General features: G+C 38.8%; 1 protein-coding gene across 1 annotated transcript in view; it reads left to right on the top strand.

Moving 5' to 3' along the window:
* astn1 (astrotactin 1) overlaps positions 1–21,132 on the top strand; it is a 502,578-nt gene that overhangs the window by 469,570 nt on the left and 11,876 nt on the right. The window contains 3 exon segments of the mRNA XM_042497522.1: positions 10,709–10,844; positions 14,897–14,997; positions 17,342–17,525. Coding sequence (XP_042353456.1) covers positions 10,709–10,844; positions 14,897–14,997; positions 17,342–17,525 — 421 coding nt within the window.

Here is a 21,132-nt window from a genome sequence, read left to right as displayed (position 1 = left end):
GCACCTGTCCTTTCCATTAAGAAGCAGAGAAAAACAGCAGTGGATTGGCTGGAAGGGGCTACACACACACGCACACTTAGGGTCTGCACAACTGAACTGACGACAGCAGGCAGGACTTCAAAAGGTGAGACATCCCATAACTCACATCAGTCTCCTGGCAATCATTGGTTTTTCCAACAAATCATACTTTAAGAATGCTGAGGGTAAACAACTCCAGCTGAATGACAAGTTCCTCAGAGTTGTGGCTCTCCCCCACGAAAACTGGGTCTCCGTGGTGTGTGTCATCGTATTGCTTCGCATATAACATGATTTTCCATTGCAAATGGGACTCAGTGTTACTTCACCTGATATAAACCCGGTATCTTTGAAGACACAATTAATTTGGTGGTACCTTTGGTCATGCTCTGTATCTTCTGCTCTAGGTCTTAGGTGTGTTTTCCTTCACGCCTCTTTTAATTTGCACATAAATGATTTAAATAAATGATAAAATGAAAACCTGTGTTCGGGTGCATCCACGTTTTTACAGACATGGATGTAAACTGTATATGCAACTTGTCTGTTTAGCGGAGGCATACAACTACAAGGCAGTTATATTAGTATTGTTTGTATCTCTGTATATCTTTGCATGCCCATGTGCCTGGGTCTATCTGTTCAGTGTATGAATGAATTAATGATTTTATTTTAGTTTCATGCCACTTAGTGGCCCAGCCGCCATGGGATTTTTAGACACCTTTACATTAAAGAGAACAATAATCCACTATACATGTTTAATTACATGAAACTGCTTACGGTAATGCTGGTCAAACATCATAATTACAGCTGACCAAGAAAAAAAAACTAAAATATATTCAAAAACTCAATAAATAGGCAAATAAAAATACTTAAATACACATAGTACACCTGGTGGAAAAGTGCTCCCTTTCTCATGTCCCAAGCTTTCTCAAAATAAGTTTCTATCTTAAATGTCTCTTTTTCAAACAGCCAGGTCAGTTGCTATGAGTTATCAACATTTATCACGTCTACCTCAGCCTTTCTTTATTTCTATTTCTTTAAGGTTACATTGGGCAAATGACATGCAAAATGAATAACTTGAAATAAGTTTGCAACTTTCAGTAGAAGATAGAACACACAGATTAATCCATTCCTTACAGTTTTACTTTTGTGTTTTTGGTTTTGGAAATGCTAAAAAACAATAAGCAATCATAATTATTAGAACCCCATGCACATTTTATACCATGTAGAGAAATTTGAAGCTTGACAGGTCTGCCATGCCTAGTTACAGTCATCAAGCTGTGATCTAACAGTGCTGATTGAGAGTGAAATTTAGAGTGTGGTCAATTAATATTGCTATCATTATTTACTTTCATTAAATGTTTATCATCCACAGCCGATCTGAGCCACAGTAATTCATCCACTGCTTTTCCAAATGAAAACCCCAACATTGGAAATCTTAATCTAACTGTAGCATGAAGGAGCAATTTCATGGATGTTTGTCTGATTTCCAGTAGTTTTGTTGGTTCGAAAGCCTGTGCAAAAACAAGCAGATCTGTGCCTTTAGTTGTAAGCTTTAAATGATCAAACAACAGTTTTTCTCAGTATCATATTTTTAGTTGAACTTTAACAGTATCTCAGAAAGTGGCTTCCTGAAATCTTTGATGCCCAATCAGTAACTATCCAAGCAGATTTACTGATTTTGCTGAAAAGACAGATTTACAACCGCTACCAACGGAACCTTTAACAGCCTATGAACCAGATCATCTCAGGATGAGCTGGCTGCCCTGCGCAGTAAAAATTAAATGCGGCATCATGTTCCTTGGATGGTGGAAATCACAGCCTGTTACACCAGCTGAGAGAAAATACATTTCAATATGTTTTGAAAAACTATGCAAAATGTGCTCATTGTTTCTCGCCAACAGTCTCTTCCAAGATGGGATAAATCATCAGACCTCCAATTTCCTTTTTGGATTCAAGGTGTCATTCAGCTGCTTTTTTGCCACAATCTGTTCCCTTTATACGATTACTTTTTTTTCTCACTAAACATAAAGACTATAAAGATTTTGATGGATAATAATGGCTTTAGAGTCGATTCAACAATGAGAAATGGATTTCCTTTTTGTACTGTGGCTCACTGTAAATCTTTGCCCTGGTAAAGTTGTAGATTTCTTGGGGAGGTTTATGCATCTATTCAGAGGAATTGCAATCACAACAATCACTTTGCAACCTGGGCAGAGATTAACAATGATACAACGGCTCAGGAATTACACCTATAAATGAAATAATCTGCAAAAGTTCTGAATTCCTCACATACTGTTTTCTTCAAGTTCACAGTACCTGTCACACGCTGGCCAAGTCAGCAGCCGTCAAGGATGAAGTACTGCTCTGATTCACTTCCAGAATCAATTTCATTTTTTTAGCTGTCTGTCAGCAATCAAGGCACTAGAGAAACATTTTGTTTCTATGTATTTTTTTCTGATCCAACTGATGTTGAGTCGTGTCCATAAATGCCATGGCAGCACACAGTGTTTGCAGAGTTACGCGTCTCCTTTGACTGAGATATTTGATGTAGTCGACTTAGGTGCACTTGATGTTCTCCTGGCCAGCAGGCCACCCACATAAAGCATTCCTCTCGCCATGACAGTGCACAGCAGGGATCCTCAAACTGTTTTCACTGGGCTGGGTACTGGAGTTCTGCTGCGTCAGGTGGTTTTTATAGGCAGGGAAGATAGGATTGACAGGAAAGATCGGACAGATAAAGAGTGGATGGATGGCAGCTTTTGAGCCCACAGAGTAATAATGTTATGAGTCCACCACAGTCTAAAAAGATCCAAAGGCTCCAAGGTCCTTTCATATTTTCAGACACCCATATCTGCACCAACGCTGTGTTTTAATGAGCTTGTGACTTTGAGCTTGTTAAAGGGTTCAGTCGGTTTTTGAGTCTTCTCCTGCACAACTTTACAACATGTGAGGAAAGTGGTTTGGGAGTGAGAGCACACAGAGATGTGAGTATGTGATAATGGATCACCCATCTGTACTTGGCTAACAACTTTTTAATCACAGTCCGTCTGACACGGCCAAAGGCAAAGTACGTGCCTTGACATCACTGATTGAGGCGAAGCCAAACATGAAATATGGTTCAGGAGAGCAATATAACGGATTTTCTGGACAGCAGGAGAATTCCTGTGTATCACGACTTGGGGTCTTATGTTTTAGTTCACTTCGTACTCAGCAAATCTCTGAGATCTGGGAACACACTGACACTGCTGCAGTGGAGTCTGAACGAGCAGGCTAAGAACAAGTATTGTAGGTTAAAGTTGAACCAGGGGGCCAGTCTGTAAACTGTAATGGATGCTTACATCAGATTCACCGTACGTCTCCATTCTGTCTTCCTAATAAATTTGGCTAATCTGGGTCTATTTACAACCTGTCTATTAGTCTGACTGCTCGTATTCTCTCTGAGCAGAGGCTGTTGTGAATGAATGGGTGTAAAAAGCATCAGAGTTCAACACCAGAGAGGACGGTTTACATCTCATCTCCGACCAACAGTCGACGTCTTTTAACATGATCACGTTCATACGAAGCTCCAGCAATCTGAGTTAGTCAAACTGAGTGCGCATCTTCAAAAGCTACTTATTTTTTTCAACAAACTGCCCTATCATGTTTCTTTGCACAGCATTTCCATCCTCCCTGCAGCAGAAGGATACATCCTGCTAGTTGACTCGAGTTTCGTAAGTGAGACTGTTAAAGCCTCATATTGGCTTCATGCTAAACCTAAGAATCTGCTTGCAGTATATCATCTTTATCAACAGCTTTTCCATTCAACACGACAAAACTTTATTGAGCCACCACGATTTGAAAAGAAAAATGATTAGTAAGTAGAGTTAGTGTTGCCAAGTGTTGGCAACTTCAGTAAACCAGGTTAATCTGACTAAACTTGATCATGAAAAAGAGGATTTTTGCCAATAATAAGTTGCTAATAAGTTAGGAGATCTGTGAGTTCTGTTATGTGAACATGTTAATAAAATACAACCGGCAGATGCAACGGGTAGAATATATACACATATATCTATCACAGTATACTTGGTTTACTTAAGTTGCTAAAACTTAGATAGATTGATTAAATAAAATCAGTCATTTTTAAGCTGCAACAACTTTACAAAATCGATAATGTTTTTACTGGGGGAATCTTCATGTCTATCAGCCATCAGATAGTCCTATATTGAAGTAAAAGATGTCATACTTAAAAAATGTAGTCACTAGATGGATTTCCATTAACTTTCAAACTGCAATTGAAACTGCGAATGTAAAATATGCCTAATGAAAACAAATAAATATGACTACATTACACTCACCAATTAGATATAAAGCAAATAAATTAAGACTTAGACAGCTATATTTACTTACATTTTTCAAGGCACCCCCTTTCCCAGATTTTTTTTTTTTTAAATTAAGTCAACTTGTCAGATTTTATAGTGTAGAGAATCACAATGTAAATAAACCACCCATCCATCCGACAGACAATGTCGACAATAGGGAAACCTTATTAGAGAAACGCATTTGTTTTTTGGGGTTTTTTTTTTTTTTTTGAGGGGTCATATCAAATATCAAGCTTTTTCATCTAAATTGGAACATCTGTTGAGGTCAATATAAAGAAACAATACAGTATACTGTAGCTGGCTCACTCATTAAAGCCCTGTTCAAAAAGCGCTCCATTGTTCAGCTGCAGTGATCATGAGGTGAAGTAAAAAGAAACAGGCTGTCAATCTATTAATGTACCAAGCCCTTAGAATCAGCGCTCTCACAGTGAATTGTGACAGAAAAACAAACACAGGAAACTGTTTAACCCCTTTCTGTCCTGTGTTTTTCTTGTTTTCTGCTGTAGCTGAGAGGGGAAATAATAAAAAGCTAGAAACTGAATTTGCTCCATGAATGCTTAAGAAAAAGAGTACATCAGTTCTTATACTGATTGTATTACGGGTCCTCTAGTTCACCTCATAAAGGCATGCAGAATGAGGCAGTTGTGGCAAACACAGTCAGTGCAAAATACAGTACACTGTGAACTCTGACAAGGTGATTTTACTTTTTAAAAACCTAGGAAACCGATTACCTTGAACGATGTAAGTTAATATTACTAATAGTCTTACTTTATGTTTGCTTTACATCTAATTCTTAAGTTTGAGATGATCAAGTTAAGTCAAGCTAATTTGGTTTACTGAATTTGCTAACGTTTGCGAACACTTATTCCATTTGCCATTTTTAAGATGCAACAACTTTACGAAATCATAACGTCCGGACGGCATCAGCTGAGAATTTGGATGTAGGCAGAAACAGTTCCAGTGTTATTTTACGCTGCTGGCCGGCCGGATGGCACCCGCCGCGGAAGCCTGATATGCGATTGCCTTTTCAAGGCAATCACTTTCCAAGATTATTTTAAGTAAGATCAACTTGTCAGATTTTACAGTGTAGTTACTACATCCACAAATCCAAACTGAATAGCTTATGTTGCTCAGACAGACTGTAACTGAATATGAAGATTGATTTTAGTCGCAATTTCCCATTCAGAGCTCAACTTGTTCGGATATTGAGAGAATTACTCAACATATTTCCAAACTGCGTTCTCCGGCGAAGTTTCAAACAGTTTCCTTTTTATACGCCTCCTTACACGCTAGATAGACATTCCAAACGGCTTTGCAATTAATATGCTAAGTGGTGCAAAGCCTCACAATGTCACTTTTCATTTACATCTCCAGCACTGTTTATATCTTTCACTCGCGTGTCAGTCTCTGTGCTGGGTAAACACCTCTCTCTGACAGCTGCTACACACCTTTTTTTCATCCTCAGTCTCTCTCTCCATGACTCCGTGGCACCCGGCCTGCTGTTTACCAGCTGGTGACACCGGCCAGAGTCGACAGGGAAGACATAGGTGACCACCTCGGAGCATCCATCACTCACACATACACATATTTACACACACACACACACACGAAGGCACACAGAGAGGGAAAGCTCTTGTTGAGGAAAGGCGCAGGTGACCACCTCGGGACGTCCATCACTTCACACACATATTGTGTAAATACACATAGACAGGCACTGCTTGTGTAGTAGAGGGTCACAGATGACCACCTCAGAGCAGCACCCATCACTTCACAACACCTTCGCACACTCACACACGCAGACTTGGCTTTTCCAAGCAGAAGGTTTTTCCCCTTACAGTGAAACACACACCTCGGTGGCCAGATGCCCTTTTGACGTACGCAGTGCCAGCTGGGAAAACATAGCTGGCTGCATGTGTCACCAGCAGCCTGGGGAACAGAAGAGAAGCCCTGACGAGGAGGTGATGGAGGAGGAGGGTTGGAGGTCAGAGGGTTGCTTCTCTCTCAAGTCTCAGGTGTTATCCTTGATTCAGTGGTGTAGTGGTTGGTAGGTGGTATATTGTACCCATCACTCCTTCAACTTAAGGATACTGTACCTCATTACACGTAAAACTCTTGCATCGAAATTTTACTTCAGTAACACACTGATGTAATAAAGGCTACACTATGACACCGGTTTAACCCCTGTGGACTGTTTGGCGCATTTTACGCTCTTTTCATTCTTCGTTTTTTGATAATTTTGGCTGTGTTCATCCATATGGCATGAATTTTGGCAAGATTGTGTATTTTTGTTTAATCTTGTCTACAATAAGATACACTGTGTAAACAGAATTGTTACATTCATACTGTTAAGTGCAAAAAATGCACCAATGAAACCCATTCAACTTGCAATTTTTTGAACAAAGCTTAAAAACATGCATTGAATTATTTCTGGAATTTGTTATTTTTAGTATTTTCCACCAAATGATCCCTATACTATAATAATACTATAATCCCTTCTACCATATTTGGCATATTGAAAAAAAATACATGCTATTTACATGAGGTGCACTGTCACAATCTATGTAGCTATAGCTGCTTCACTCAAATTTGGCCCAAACATCCAATAGGACACAACCAAGATTTGATTAGATTTTAGTGGCCAAAAGCCCATACCACTGTAACCTTCCTGCTAGTTTATACTTGCGAACATAATATAGCATAACATAATAGCTCACCTTGATGGATTTTTTTTCCGAATTTGGCACAAACATCCACTCTGAATCAATAATGAAGTCTACTTTACATAAATGTACGAGATAAAAAAAATGCAATGTTTCCCTCTGAATTGTTTGGGAATATAAATACAAAACAGCCTGAAATGGACTTAGTCGTCGTACTTGAGTAAATGTGCTGCTTTACTTTCCACCACTGGTGTTTTCACAGACCAAAACACCACTGGACAACCTTGCGTGTTAAAAGAGTTTGGAACCTTTGCACCTGTTGAGGTAACGTTGGTCTGGCATTGATCAGCACTGTGAAACCCTGTGGTGCCTCAGCTGCCGATGAACACTGTAAACAAACATTACACCATAGTCATCATTTCCGTCTTTCCCTCTAGTTAGCTTGCAGCTATCTTCCTGAAAAAATTTAATAATGTGCCTGGTATGTTCATTTACATCTTTAGTTGTGCTTGTGCATAATTATCTAGATCCTGGCTTAAGGTATGGAACAAGAGCAAGGGAAGGAGCTTTTTTTTCTGAGTTGATTTTTAAAGGCAGTGCATCTCCTCAGGGAATTAAACCATTCGCTGTGAAGGAGGATCTGCCTATAAGGCTAACGTCAGAGAACAAAAATCTCCTATGTGCAATTAATACCATAGATTATATGAAATACTGTAACTGGGATTTTGCAGTTTTAGGAAGGTACATGGAAGGAGTAATCAACTTGCTTTACTTGGGGTTCACTTTTGTAAAAATGACAAGAGGCCAGAGACCAGCAACCCCTTACATGTTTCTAGAATTGTAGGACATTTTTGAGATTTTAGGACATTTCTAGGATATTACGATGTTTCTAGGGTTTGGGGATGTCTCTAGGATTTAAGGAGTTTCCTAAGATTTTAGGACATTTTTAGGATTTTAAGGTTGTTTGTAGGATTTTAAGATGTTTCTGGGATTTTAGGACATTTCTAAGATTTTGGGGGAATTTCTAGGATATTACCATGTTTCAAGAGTTTTAGGATATTTCTAGGATTTTAGTAAATTTCTAGGATTTGGGCACGTTTCTAGGATTTTTTTTAGGACATTTCCATGATTTTAGGATGTTTAAAGAATTTGAAGGATGTTTCTAAGATTTTAGAACATTTCTAGGGCATTTCTAGATTTCTGGACATTTTTAAGATTTTAGGTCCCATATCCTGCACGGGCACTCTTTTAGATAAACAAAAATGTTGTATGTCGATGTCTTTTATGCACTCTGGCAGCTTATGTATACAAAAGGTAAGAAAAAAAAAATACCCCAGAATGAATCACTTTATTTTCATTGTGAATAACAAAATGGTTGAAGGGCCTCCTGGCACCCTGCTTGGAGCCAGATTTTGCCCGTGGTTGGTGGGGTATCACTGGTAATATGGTAACCCCCCTGCTGAGGTGGGTGGTCGCTATGTACATGTGTATATACGCTACTCTCATTTCTGCAATGACTAAATTTGATAAAACTAAATACTCTGAAAACAGTCTCTATTTTACAAACCTTTTGTCATAGGTAGATAATGCTGATAGTTAAAACCACCCAGTGTCTTTGCCCAAAGTTCCTTTTTTTAATCGTGTTACACATGTAAACTAAAAATAGTGTATTGTAAATTTGTTTTACGCAAGAGTTTCTCTTCACCTTTATTTTATTGGGTTTTTTTTTAAGGTTTTGACACCTACTTAATGTGTGTGTTGTTTTTATAACCTTGTAGATGACGTCAAAGACTTTTTTTTTTTTAAGCTGTCCAGACGATTGCAGATTATGCAAACGGTGGTAGACTAGAGGTGAGAAAAAAAGTTTTTAGCGAAAGTTTGGTGTTTTGAATCTGCTGGGGTAAAGTGGGTGGACAGTGAATGAGTAAAACTCTTTTCCCTCAGCATCACGCATTAAGGTGCCCTTGAACACCCATCTGCAACAGTAAAGGTCACTGAATGGACTGTGTGACACTGAACACTCTGTTCTTTTTGCATTCCTCAGAGTGAATGAAAGTTAATGGCTTTCATTCACTCAGCAAGTGTGTTTGACAACCTGATTCCTGCTGTTAAATGTATCTGACTAGGCTTGTATCTGGTCATTCATTCAATAAAATGTCATTGTCACACGTGATATTAAAGGAAGACATTTTCACGGTTGACAGACTCTCTGCCCATGAAAAAAGAAATAAAAATCAGCACTAGAACTATTAAAAACAGCACCTGACATTTTCACTTCCATAGACAGGCCCTTCATGTACAAACTGTACTTACAGTGTGCGTGTCTTAGTAGAGCACAACACCTGTTTTACATTTCGTTAAGGTGTCTGTTTACAGTGCAGCAGTGTCTAATGTCAAGCTGTATTAAACTAGACGCAACAGGCATATCCCAGTCCTGTACATGCTGTATGTAGCCTTTACTTTAGTACCTTAAAATGTGTTAAGTCACTCAATCATGCAAAATGTTTGCTTAATATAGGCATACTGTTGTCAAGTCGAAATAATAGCTTTTGACGTAAATTAAGATTTTTGTATCTGGGCAAAACTGCTCTTAGTGGAAAAGTTCTTAAGGGCATAGTTCTGATTTATAGAAGGGTTGTATAGATTACTCATCCATAGTCCGTGTATTATGTACAGTAGATGTCAGTCGGAATGCCTCCAGTTTGGAGATGCAGGCTGGAGATCCACACAGAAGCGAAGCAATGTACGGTTGTGAATGGGGGTCAGCAACAACACACAGGCTATTTTCACAACCTAAAAAACAACCCACCCCAAAAATGTATATCTGTTTAAGTGTACGCTATATTAATAGTATTTTCACCATTTTACCTTTCCTTTGGACAGCACATCTTGGCAAGGACGCTGTTAACTACTTCAGTTAATCATCTTTGCTCTTGTCAAATCCACCAGACTCTATTGAAAAAAACAGTAATTTTAGCTATCTGAACACGGGAGCTGATGATCTACGGTTGCTTTGATCGTCTTGTTAGTTTGTGTAATTGTGTGACTTTGGTGGATCCAAACTTATCCTTTCAAACGCCCAAGTCACACAGTAACACAAACAAACTATATTCCTGAGGTAGCAATACACCAGCAGGCTTTGTGTTTAAATAATTTACATTTTTCTTAATGGAGTCTGTCTTTGAAGAGAGTGACATAACACCATAGTTTTCCATTTGGAAATCACTGTGTGACACTAAGGTAAAGCAGAGAAAATACTCTTAATTTTGCTTACGCTTAAACTGATATTGATTGTTTTAGGTGGGACTTTTTTAGATTGTTAAAATATTTTTTGTTTTGTTGTCCCATCCACAGCAGTAGATTGCTAAGCTTTCATGTTGGACTCCTGCCTGCTTCTCTAATCTGGAAGTGTGCCGACTGACATCTACTGTATATAATAAATCTTCTATGGATATATACCCCATTAAACCACACTTCAAAAAAAATCTGAACTATCCCTTTAAAAAGAGAAAGTCGAGAAAATAGACAAGAAATAAAACTGTTTTGAGAACAAATCCCTAAACTTTTAATCATTACATTTCAAGTGTCTTCTTTAAGTGTCCATTTATCATGTTCAGATGAAGTCCTTGGATGAATTATAACTTCTCAACACAGATGTGTTTCTCTCTGCCACAGAAACCCTTTTGAGCTTTGTGGATGACATCCTGTCTGGGGCCAGGTCTCCATGTGTGATGCTAGGGGACATCCCTAACCTCCTGTCCTCCTCCATCAGTATGATCATTCGCTGCCTGGAGCCTGACACCACATACATGTAAGTCACTCTCTTGTTTTCTCTCATGAACATGTAAACTAAGCAACATGATATAAACTAAACAGACCCAGTTCCCAGATCTCAGTCCAAATTAGTTGTAAAAGAAGCTCCTGCACTGTCAGATGTGTTTCGATTGAAGGTAAAGCAAATCCCTGCCTCACTTTATTTGTGATAATATAGTTGTTGAATCGTTTTAAACATTTCTTGCATGTATAGTGTTCAGGAGTAGAAAGTTAGTAAAAGCATACTCAAAAAGTTAACTATTCATACTAAAAGTACTTGCTTTTTCAGTGTGCTGCTGCTGAAAGCAATTGTCCCACAATGCATTGCACAAAGGAAATAGTCACACTCACTCAAATGTACTCACACAGCTGGAGGAGATTAGAGTAATTGCGAATGTGGTGAGACAGCTCCAGAAAGACCAATGAGTACAAACAAGGAATCATCTTTGGAAAAATGTTTGCTTTTCTCTTTATGAAGTTTAATTGTCAGTGTCAGTCAAAGTCCTGGTTTGATTGACGCCTTATGTTGCACAAATTGCATCATTTCCTGTCAGAATAAAACAGGATCGTATGAGTTCTTGTTTACTAACTGCAAAAACAATATATGTGCATGAGGCCACTTTTGGTTGTAGTATTTTACAATTCCCATGGTATTATGGAATTGGGAGACAATAAAATGTAATTTGCCACAAACAGGATAAAGCAGATACTAGCTGTAACTTTAGCTCGCAAGATGATTTCTGTGTGCTTTTAGCTAATGTGTTTAGCCTAACTAAATTTAGCACCAATTTAAGCAGGGGGAAATACAGTAGCTAATCGATTTCCTTTAAAGCTGCTTTCCGACATCGCCAAAGTGTCACATTTAAAAGTTGGTGTCTTTAAAAAAATGTAGAAAAAGAGAGAGAGACCATGTGTTTGAACTAGTAGTTTGCTTCAACATGTGAAGCTAACATTGACCAAAAGAAGCCCGTTAGCATTCACTTTGAACTTGTAGCAAAATTTATTCGCACAAATTTGACAGTTTGAAGTAATCTCTGACTTTTTGTTTGTTTGGGGTGTTTTTGTTTGTTTTTGTTTTTTTAGCTAGTTGTTGAAAAAATAGACATTCTGTGCTAAGCTAGGCTACACACCTCACTTAGCCATCTCTGTCTTGAACAAATGGAATTGATCTTGTTATGTGACTGTGGGTAAAATAGCAAACCAGCAAATTTCCCTAAAACTGTTTACTCTTTCAAGCATCACAACCAACAGAACGGGGTGAAATCAAGTAGGCTACATTGTAAGAAATTTATTAGAGAAATACTTCGCTCCCAAATGATCATTTGTATATAAAGTTCTCACCCAGTGTTGTATTTAATATGGAAAGAAAACATGTGTGTTGCATGCCTCTGCTAAACAAAGAATCTAAAAATTGAGAAAAATTCTGGATGTATTGAGCAAGTAGGGGATCGCATTTAACAACAGCAAAACAATATCAAAATATTATTTACAAAGTCTCACACAACTCGTGCAGTACAATATAAGTCCTGTTTATCTAGTTGAATGGTCTGTACTTCCCAAAAAATACATTCACACTAAAATATTCCTGTTTAAAACACTGCATCCTATTTAAAACACAGCACAAACAAGTAGTGTGCTGGTGCAAAGTATGCTGAAGTGTTTTGAATAATACAGTTTTAATGAAAATGCATGTATTTTTGAAGTACTGAGTATGCCACTGAATAAATTAGACATGGATGGCACTGCACAAGTTAGGTGTGAGTTTGTAAACAGATGTTATGATATAGTTTTGCTGTCAATAAATGTGGCCCCCTATGACTTCAATTCATCAAGACTCTTCCTTTTTGGATTCTTCGTTCACCGTGAAGGCATGCGAGAAAAACAACATTTTCTTATAGTATTCAGTGTACCACTGGATGCGTAATTGATATACAAATGATCATCTGGGGGGTTGAGTATTCCCTTAAACAGTATATTTATTTTATTTATTTTCATTAGTTTGTGCTAAATATTTCAAATCATAGTACCTTTGATGTACCTTCACATAATGTAATCCATATTATAAACCCATTTATGTCAACCTAAACACTTTAGGTTGGTTTCTACGCTACCTTAGGTATTCCAAGTAATTAAATTCTTCCAAAGTGATTCTGCAGTATGTCCTTATCATAAGTCAGACAAGGCCAGTGGGTCAAATGAGGGCTAAGTCAGAAGTTCGTGACCACAATTTATTCTCCACATGTATTTATAGTCCTCAGGGAAAGAGTGAGTTTATTTCCAAGTGAAGTCCTCACATACTGTACTAACCACTCACTAAATGTGTTGGGTGTGACATGCTTACTGACCAAGGTAATTCAGGGTTATTTAGGAGCTAGACATTACACTAAGAGTTATAGCTAAGGTGAGTTTCTGCTCCAGTGTTCGCGGGTAGAGTTTAAATGTGAATTGAGTAATTTTAGGATAAGGCTGGGGCTAAAAAAATAATTTAAATGGATCTGTAGTCCTCACAAGGACGTTTTAAATTCATAAGATGATTAAAAAGATTGGTTTATTTCATGTTAGAGTCAAATAGTTTTGTATTCTGTCTGTGTGTGTGCGATGTAATGCAGTAACAAGATGTAGCACACAGATACACACATGCTCTCATACACATGCAGACACTTATCTCACGGACAGCCTGCCAGAAGGGAAGCCACATACACTTCTTAAAAGAGAACAAGAGGTGGAGGGAAAGAAATTGAGGAAAAAAGAGGCAAAGATCGGGGTAGTATAAGAAAAAGGGGAATGAGTTAGAAAAAAGATGCAGGAAAGCCATTTGAATGTATGCGGCCTGAGCTACACATGCCCTTTTTAATCCTGGCATCAGTAGAGGCTCCTGCTCTCTCCATCCTGTCTGGCAGCTTATTCATCTCCTTCATCTCCAGTTGAGGCCTTGTCGCACTCATCAGTTGTCTGCACACTCCTTATATTTTCTATACATAAGGAGCCCTTCCAAAGCTTGGGATTTATGCCATATAAGGGGAAAATGCATTGTGTGGGGAGAGGTATGCACATGCTGTTATGTAAGCATGACACAGGAAACATACTCTGCAGATGCATCAAAGGTCTTTGAAGACATGTTTAACGTCTGTTGCTCAAAATATAAAGTCTGCAAGTATGCATACCTGTAGTTTTATTTAATCTGTAATTTAAGCTAAATCCATAGAAAATCTCTCTCTCTCTCTCTCTCTATATATATATATCTCAAGGCCCATGCTAAAAATGTGATGATTTTTTTTCCCTGCAACCTGTGCTACCGTTTCTCAATCTTTGGGGCTGCAGGTGGATGCAGTTTGAGATTTGCTCACTAGGTGGAGATATTCATTCAGTGTGGTGACAGGTTATTAGCTCTGAACAAAAGTGCTGATTGTCAGTCAGGCACAAGTTAACCCTTTGAAACCTTAGCAAATTGGCTTGGTAGGAAATTAGTAAAAAGAAAATAAATAAATAAAAAAGAACAACCTACCTGAAAATTTGTTTAAAATAAATATATATATATTTTTAAATGAAATTAAATTTAAAAGAAAACAAGGAAAAGATCGAAGAAAATTGCTTAAAAATGTATAATCATGTGACATAATTTTAAATATGTAAATGTAATACCTACAAATATAGTTTTTCCCTTTAATTTCTACTAATTTCTTGCAATTCGTGGAACATTTCTTACTAAGTTTTCCTCATTTTCTTTTTGTGTCATGTTTTTGAAAGAAATCACACCAATTTTTCAGGGTTCAAAGGTTTCATACTTGGGAAAGACAACTGAAAGCAGCACAAGAAATATGATGTCACTTCAGGTTTCAAATGGTTAAAGTCCTGTATTGATGACGCAGGCTCTCATCTCCATAAGAAGGGGAGTCTTGTACTCAAATTGCATAAAACTAATATAATTTTGGTGCAGTAGATTCTTCAAACACCGTTGCTGGATATGTCTTTGGTTTTGGACAAAATGATTTATCACTCACAATCAGCTGCAACTTTTCTAAACATATTCTTATGTGTTTATGCGTCTAGGTTCCGGCTGTGGGCAGTAGACAACACAGGCCGGCGTTCCAGTCCAAGTGAGGTCACCATCAAAACTCCCTGTCCAACTGTGGATGACGTCAAAGCACAAGGTGAGGAATGGGGCTAAAGTCAAAAAAGGTGAATCATCTTTCAGCGGCCATCACAGGTGGCTCACAGAGATGAGGTCCGTGTTCCAACATCTACACTGTGCTACGTCTATATCTAGGTTTTGTATTAAAGGGATATAGGCGGTCAGAGATTACACTGAAGATAATGTTTCTGTGTTTTCTTGTAACTAAATATGAAATAGCTGAGTCAAAGGGCAGACGTTTGCTCTTTCTGGTAGCAGTTATTTTTCAAGACCTCACAAACCAGATGTTAAAGATCAGTTCATAGAGCGGGTTGTAAAGTCACAGAGAGATAGTTTTCCTCTCTGGAGTAGGGCTGTTTATAGACACTAAACTGCTATTCCATGAGGATATTGACTATAAAACAATGTCTTTCTGTATAGTCAAAAATTCAAGAAGACTCAGAGTTGAAATCTTTTGCCACTCTGTGTACTAGTGAGAGATTTATGGCAAGGATGTTATTGCAGATCCGGTTCTGATTTGAATCGGTCAATGCAAAAACACTCCAACCAGTGAAGTGTGATACTACTGGCGGTTGATTTTAATGCCTGGAAATACATGAATGGTGTGAAATTCAGTATGCTCACTCTATGGCTCTGTTTTGAACAGACTTTATGGGCATTCTACTCGGGCACCTGATGATAAAATGATTTCCTATTTGCAGGAAATCTTTAACCACTTTGGCTTTACATGGATATGTTAACGATTTATTCATTTGAAAATGTTATTAATACCAAGACGTGCATGTCGGATGACATCTGTCTTATTAATCTAAACTGCAAAGTCAGGCTGCAGTAGAAAAATAAAAGGGGGAGAGTGTCACATTTCTGCTATTGGAGACCCCATAGATTTTCTCTATTGCTCTGCACAAATTCTGACTCAAGTGGATGGTGGAGTTCAGACCACATCTGTACAACAGTCTCAAGCAATTTAATTGGGATCACTTTCAGAGCAATTTGAAGAATGATGAAAACAGTCATTTTGTTTATATGCTAGAAAAAGTCAAATGATTGTGTAAGTCCAACTAAAATTTGACTTTTAAAATACATGTAATCATGGTAGCCTGACTGAAATCTGACTAATTTCTCAAAATCAGACAAACACACCCAAGTCTATTGGAGCTATTCTGTCGTGTAGACACCTTAGTCACTAATTGGACTAGGCGTTTTGCATGTGCTCCTAGTTGTTGTGTTGGCCCTCCATGATGGTTAGGGATAAGGATTGTTCTTAACTAAGGGGGACGGTACTCCTCTTTACCTTCTACAACAGCTGATGGAGGCAGCGGTAGACCAATAACTCTTCTTTTTGGTTAAGTCAATTGAATGAAGTCTGGTGTTTATGATATAACAGCTTCAAATCTCCGTGGGTAAGGGCTGTCTCACAGCAAGGTAAAGCCTGTGAAAATTATTATAAACTATAGCAGATACAGTACAGCAGCTTTCTACCCCAAAGTTTTTGTAAATAAACATTGTGATTGTGATACGATCTATATCATATAGGTTTATTGCAACTAGCTGAAGGAGGGCTTGTCTCCACCTGCCGTGGTGGACTTGGACATACTTCCATCAATAAATCGATTCTTCCCCGATGCTTTTATGGACACTAGTCCAACTAAATGGCCTAATCGAGCTATAACCATAGCTCCACTTAAATGTGCATGTAAATGTACTGACTGACAATCAAAATCATTCTAAACCTAACCAATCCAACCAACGAAGGCAACAAGTACAAGCCATTTAGAAGAAGAGTAGGGTGGGTCGTTCCTTTGCAAATTTTCAGAGGGGATTTAGGCGGAGATATCAAGGGGTTCATGAGCTTATTCTTGTCTCATTCTATTCTGATAAACAGCACATTCATCAAATTCAGTGTTCCATATGGCTATGAGTCAACTGATGATATAATAACCAATCCCAGCAGAGCGTCCCTCCCTTGCCCCTCCGGACCATCCATGCTAGCATCAACCTTTTACCTGAGGCACACTGCCAAACGGTCTTTGGCACTGACGATGACTGTGAAGTTCATCTTGTCCTTGCTGATGTTGTCTTTGAGATTCGCCAGGATACTATCAAACTGATGTTGACTCAAAAATGAACGAAATTTGCCTTCAAAAGATGACTCCTAACACAGTGTACGATTCCCCTAACTTCTCTTGTCTTTAAGGAACTTTGTGAACCCACATCCTCCTGCTTTTCTTTTTGTTTCTTTGTGCAACATGCAGTCATAACAGGTCATCAATAAATATTTTGCTAAGTTGCTGAAACAGCTGGAGCGCAGATACTATGTGAGGTTGTTTAGGGTTGACCCATGCTTGTGTTTGCCCTTCCAGAAATAGCTGATAAGATCTACAACCTGTTCAATGGTTACACCAGTGGGAAGGAGCAGCAGACGGCCTACAACACTCTGATGGATCTGGGCGCTCCCACACTCCACCGCGTGCTCTACCACTACAACCAGCGCTACGAGAGCTTTGGGGAATTCACCTGGAGGTGTGAGGATGAGCTGGGACCAAGGTACAGTGATCATGTGACCCCTTTCTTTCATGTCAGATTTTTCTGCCTTAAAAATAAATTGCTCAGATTTTTTAAAGAAAGACAAACAACATAGACAGAAAAAAAATGGAGATGGAAATTGATCAACTTATAGGCAGATTTTGCTCTAATCTGCGGTGAGCAAAGAAGGAAAATGACAGATGGTGAAAGACTGTCAAACATTTGGAATTCACTGTGTATTTTAGAGGTACCCACGCCTCTGATGCATAACCTCTGATCAGAAATATGCATTCCTTCCAATAAATTGATCATCAACTTTATGGTCAATTTATCAGAAGGACCCTATATACATATACAAGGCTGAGTCAGGAAAACCCTGCAGTTCTGTCCTAAGTCAGACTGTTACACAATACTAAAAGAGTGAGCCATTTTAACAATGTGTTGACTGTGATCACTGTAGTCAGTCTCCGAAATTGCAGAGATGTGTGAGTGCTTGTGTGTGTTACCCTCCCACCGAGAGAGCAATCTGTCATTCTGAACTTTGAAGAGTAACAGTGCCTTCAATCTTGCAGCCTGGCTGCAAGATTGAAGAAAAGTGGCAACTAGACAGGGTCTGGCTTGGTTTGGTGTGAACACCACTTTACAGCTCAATTTGAGCACACGATCCTTTTAAGAATGAAATACTGGCCAGCAATTCCAAATATGTGGGAAAACCCAGATGCTGTTAAAACATATGGAAGATTTGGACTGGACTAATGCGACATATAGGCTCCATTTGGTCTGGTCATGCAAAACTCTTCCCATCCAAACAATAAGTCATTGACCTCACTCACAATCCCAGCTAGTCAAAGAAGACTTCCTACATACCATCACGTATGCTGACTGAATCATAGCTTGTGTCACTAAGGTTGACTGGCAAGTTTAAAGGATAATTCTTCTGATAGTATTTGTTTCTCATTAACTACAAATCCCCAAAAAGACCAAAACCAATAGCCTGATGTATCTTCTTCCTCTGTGACAGAGAGCTCTGTTGTTGTTCAGGGACTGTTATGAATGCATCAGTGAGTCACACTGTTGCTCCAGATAAGATGTTCCTTCACTGCAATGACCATAATTTCTTTTGACTCAATATATGAATCATATGCATGCTCTGCTGAAAATACACTTGTAGTGCATTAAATGCGTATTATTCCACTGGCAAAAATAATGCATTGCCCTGTTTGAGCAATGTTTGCAGCTGTTGTAAGAAATTATTTAGTTTTTTTCAAAGAATATGACCAGTTTGTGATCAGTTTTACAGATTTCTGTCCTCATAAGACAGAATGGACTTGGGGCTGAGTGCTACAAACATGTTATGGAAGCTGCAATGTATTGAGAGACGGGTAAAGGACTAAGGTACACTTGATCAAAACCTCTTAGAACATGTTGTCCAACTATATTATTGGACAATCAGTGTTTGTAGTTGTTCCAACAGTTAAAGTCCAATGTGGAATGAAAAGTTTGTTGTCATAGGTAGGAGGAAGATACAGTATTGTGTAAATATGCCTATTTTCAGACAGTCTCTTCCGGAAGACATTCATAGTGTTGCACAGGGTTGTTCACATGAAACCAATAGAAATGTATGTGTCAAGAATAAAAATAGAGAGCTAAAGAGTAAAATCTGAACCTTGGCTCCTCTCTCAACATCCGCACAGCTGGCCAATCACAGAAACTTCAAAAGTTACAGACATGTCCAGAAAGGTGCTATTCGGCCATTTAAGTTCTTCCTTAGTACATCTGCCCCATAACATCTGGACAAATCACACAAACCTTACTTTGATGCAATGCTTGACGGCATGTTTGTAACGTAAACATCCCTGCTTTAGGAACTTCACCAGAGAGGGCTGACTTTAGCTTTGTTAGCCAAGCAACAGTGGCAACCGACTGAAAGTGATGCATTGCAAAGCAAAATCCTGCCCAAAGTCCATTTCCCTTGAGACACAAGCAGTTTGCTCCCCATTGCATTGTAGCCAACAATGTACAATTCTTGACTGAACACCTTCATCCAATGTTTTCTGAAGTCCCTTTCACGGATGTAATGTTCAGAAACATTTCTTGCATTGGGTCATGTATGAATGGAAGCAGAAATTAATATCCAGGGAAATCTGTACCGCCAATTTACCACCTCAAAATCTAGTAACATTTTAGGGAAAATGCTGGTATGGCTGTGTTGTGGATGAAAGCAGAAATACTGCAGGGACATGGATATGCAGTAAGCAAATTTGCAAATCCTAGAATGGCTATGGAATGGCCCCCTTTACTCTGCCTCTGATTGGCTTGCCCTGACATTCTTACAATAACTTAACCAACCCCACTCCTCTTGCCTGAACCCAACCAGTCTAACCAACAAAGGCAACGAGTACTAGCCTGTGATAGAAGAAGTAGGGCAGGTCATTCCTTCGCTATCCTAGAATCCATGTACAGTAAAGGGTTATGTCAGTTTTACGAAAGAGGATTTCAAATGCAGCGAGCGAACAAATTACAAGACTCCGCTGATGATGTCTTTGAATCTATTAATTGTTTCTGATTGAAATAGATCCCAAAAAAACAACAAAAAATATTGCTCATCTTGTAAACTTGTTGAATATTAAAAATATCACAAGAAGATTAGAACATGTTTTTGAAAATAATAAGAAACATCTTCTGCCCCCATCTTCTGTTGACTTTTTGTGCTGGACTGTCCCTTGGTCCATCTATTTTGACATTTCCATGGCATGAAAGTGCCTGAAAGGTTATCACAGTAATTTACCGTGAACTGTGTGTGAAAGGGGCTTATATAAAGTCCCCCAAACCATCTTGACTATAGAAATGTGGCAATTTTTTAACTTTTACTCCCAAGTCGACACACCTCTTCAAATGTACCCTGAGCATGTGTTACGTTTGATGTGTGCTACAAATGGTGTTAATGTGACACTACGCAATTCAGCCAGTACTGCTGTAATTTGTTCCCAAACCACATTGTACAGTGGCTCTCACAGCCAAGTCTCCATGGGATCAGCACCATTTAAAGCTCAGCAGAGTCCGACACTTATTTTGATTCTCAAAGGTGGGCAGATGTCCGGCTCCCAGCTTCCAAAGCGCTGTCTTTGATTGTAGCCAGTTGTTTGTGTGAATTAGAGTTACGGGGGAAATTCATTCAAACTGACCGGGAAGCCGAGTGAGCTTAACCTCTGTGACATCACCGGGGCCATTTAGCAACGCGCAACCAGGGAGGGCCCCAAATTTTCCCCCCAGACTCTGGATAAGTACCCATAATGTAAAATTGTAGCTTAATGTTTCATAAACAGAGCCATGTGTCCGATGTAAAATATACCTATAAACGGCAGTCTGTGGTCCGCGCTTTCACTTTGGCAGGTGAAACTGATTAAGCAAGGCTCCCTTAATTCTCTCTGTTTCCCTCTCTGTCTGTGGGTTCCCCCGCCCTAAATGAAAGGTTGTTTTTAATAGGGACCATGCTGGAAAGAGTTGATGTAATTGAGGGAGTTGCTTCTGAAGTGTTCCATTAAAATACACTTAGATTAACAGCCCCCCAATTTAGTTAAAGGGAGGGGTGATTAATGTGAATAAAGGCACCTCAGAGCTGGAAAAG

The sequence above is a fragment of the Plectropomus leopardus genome, chromosome 12, assembly GCF_008729295.1.
Source record: "Plectropomus leopardus isolate mb chromosome 12, YSFRI_Pleo_2.0, whole genome shotgun sequence".
Lineage (NCBI taxonomy): Eukaryota > Metazoa > Chordata > Actinopteri > Perciformes > Serranidae > Plectropomus > Plectropomus leopardus.
This window is presented reverse-complemented; position numbering and strand designations above follow the sequence as displayed.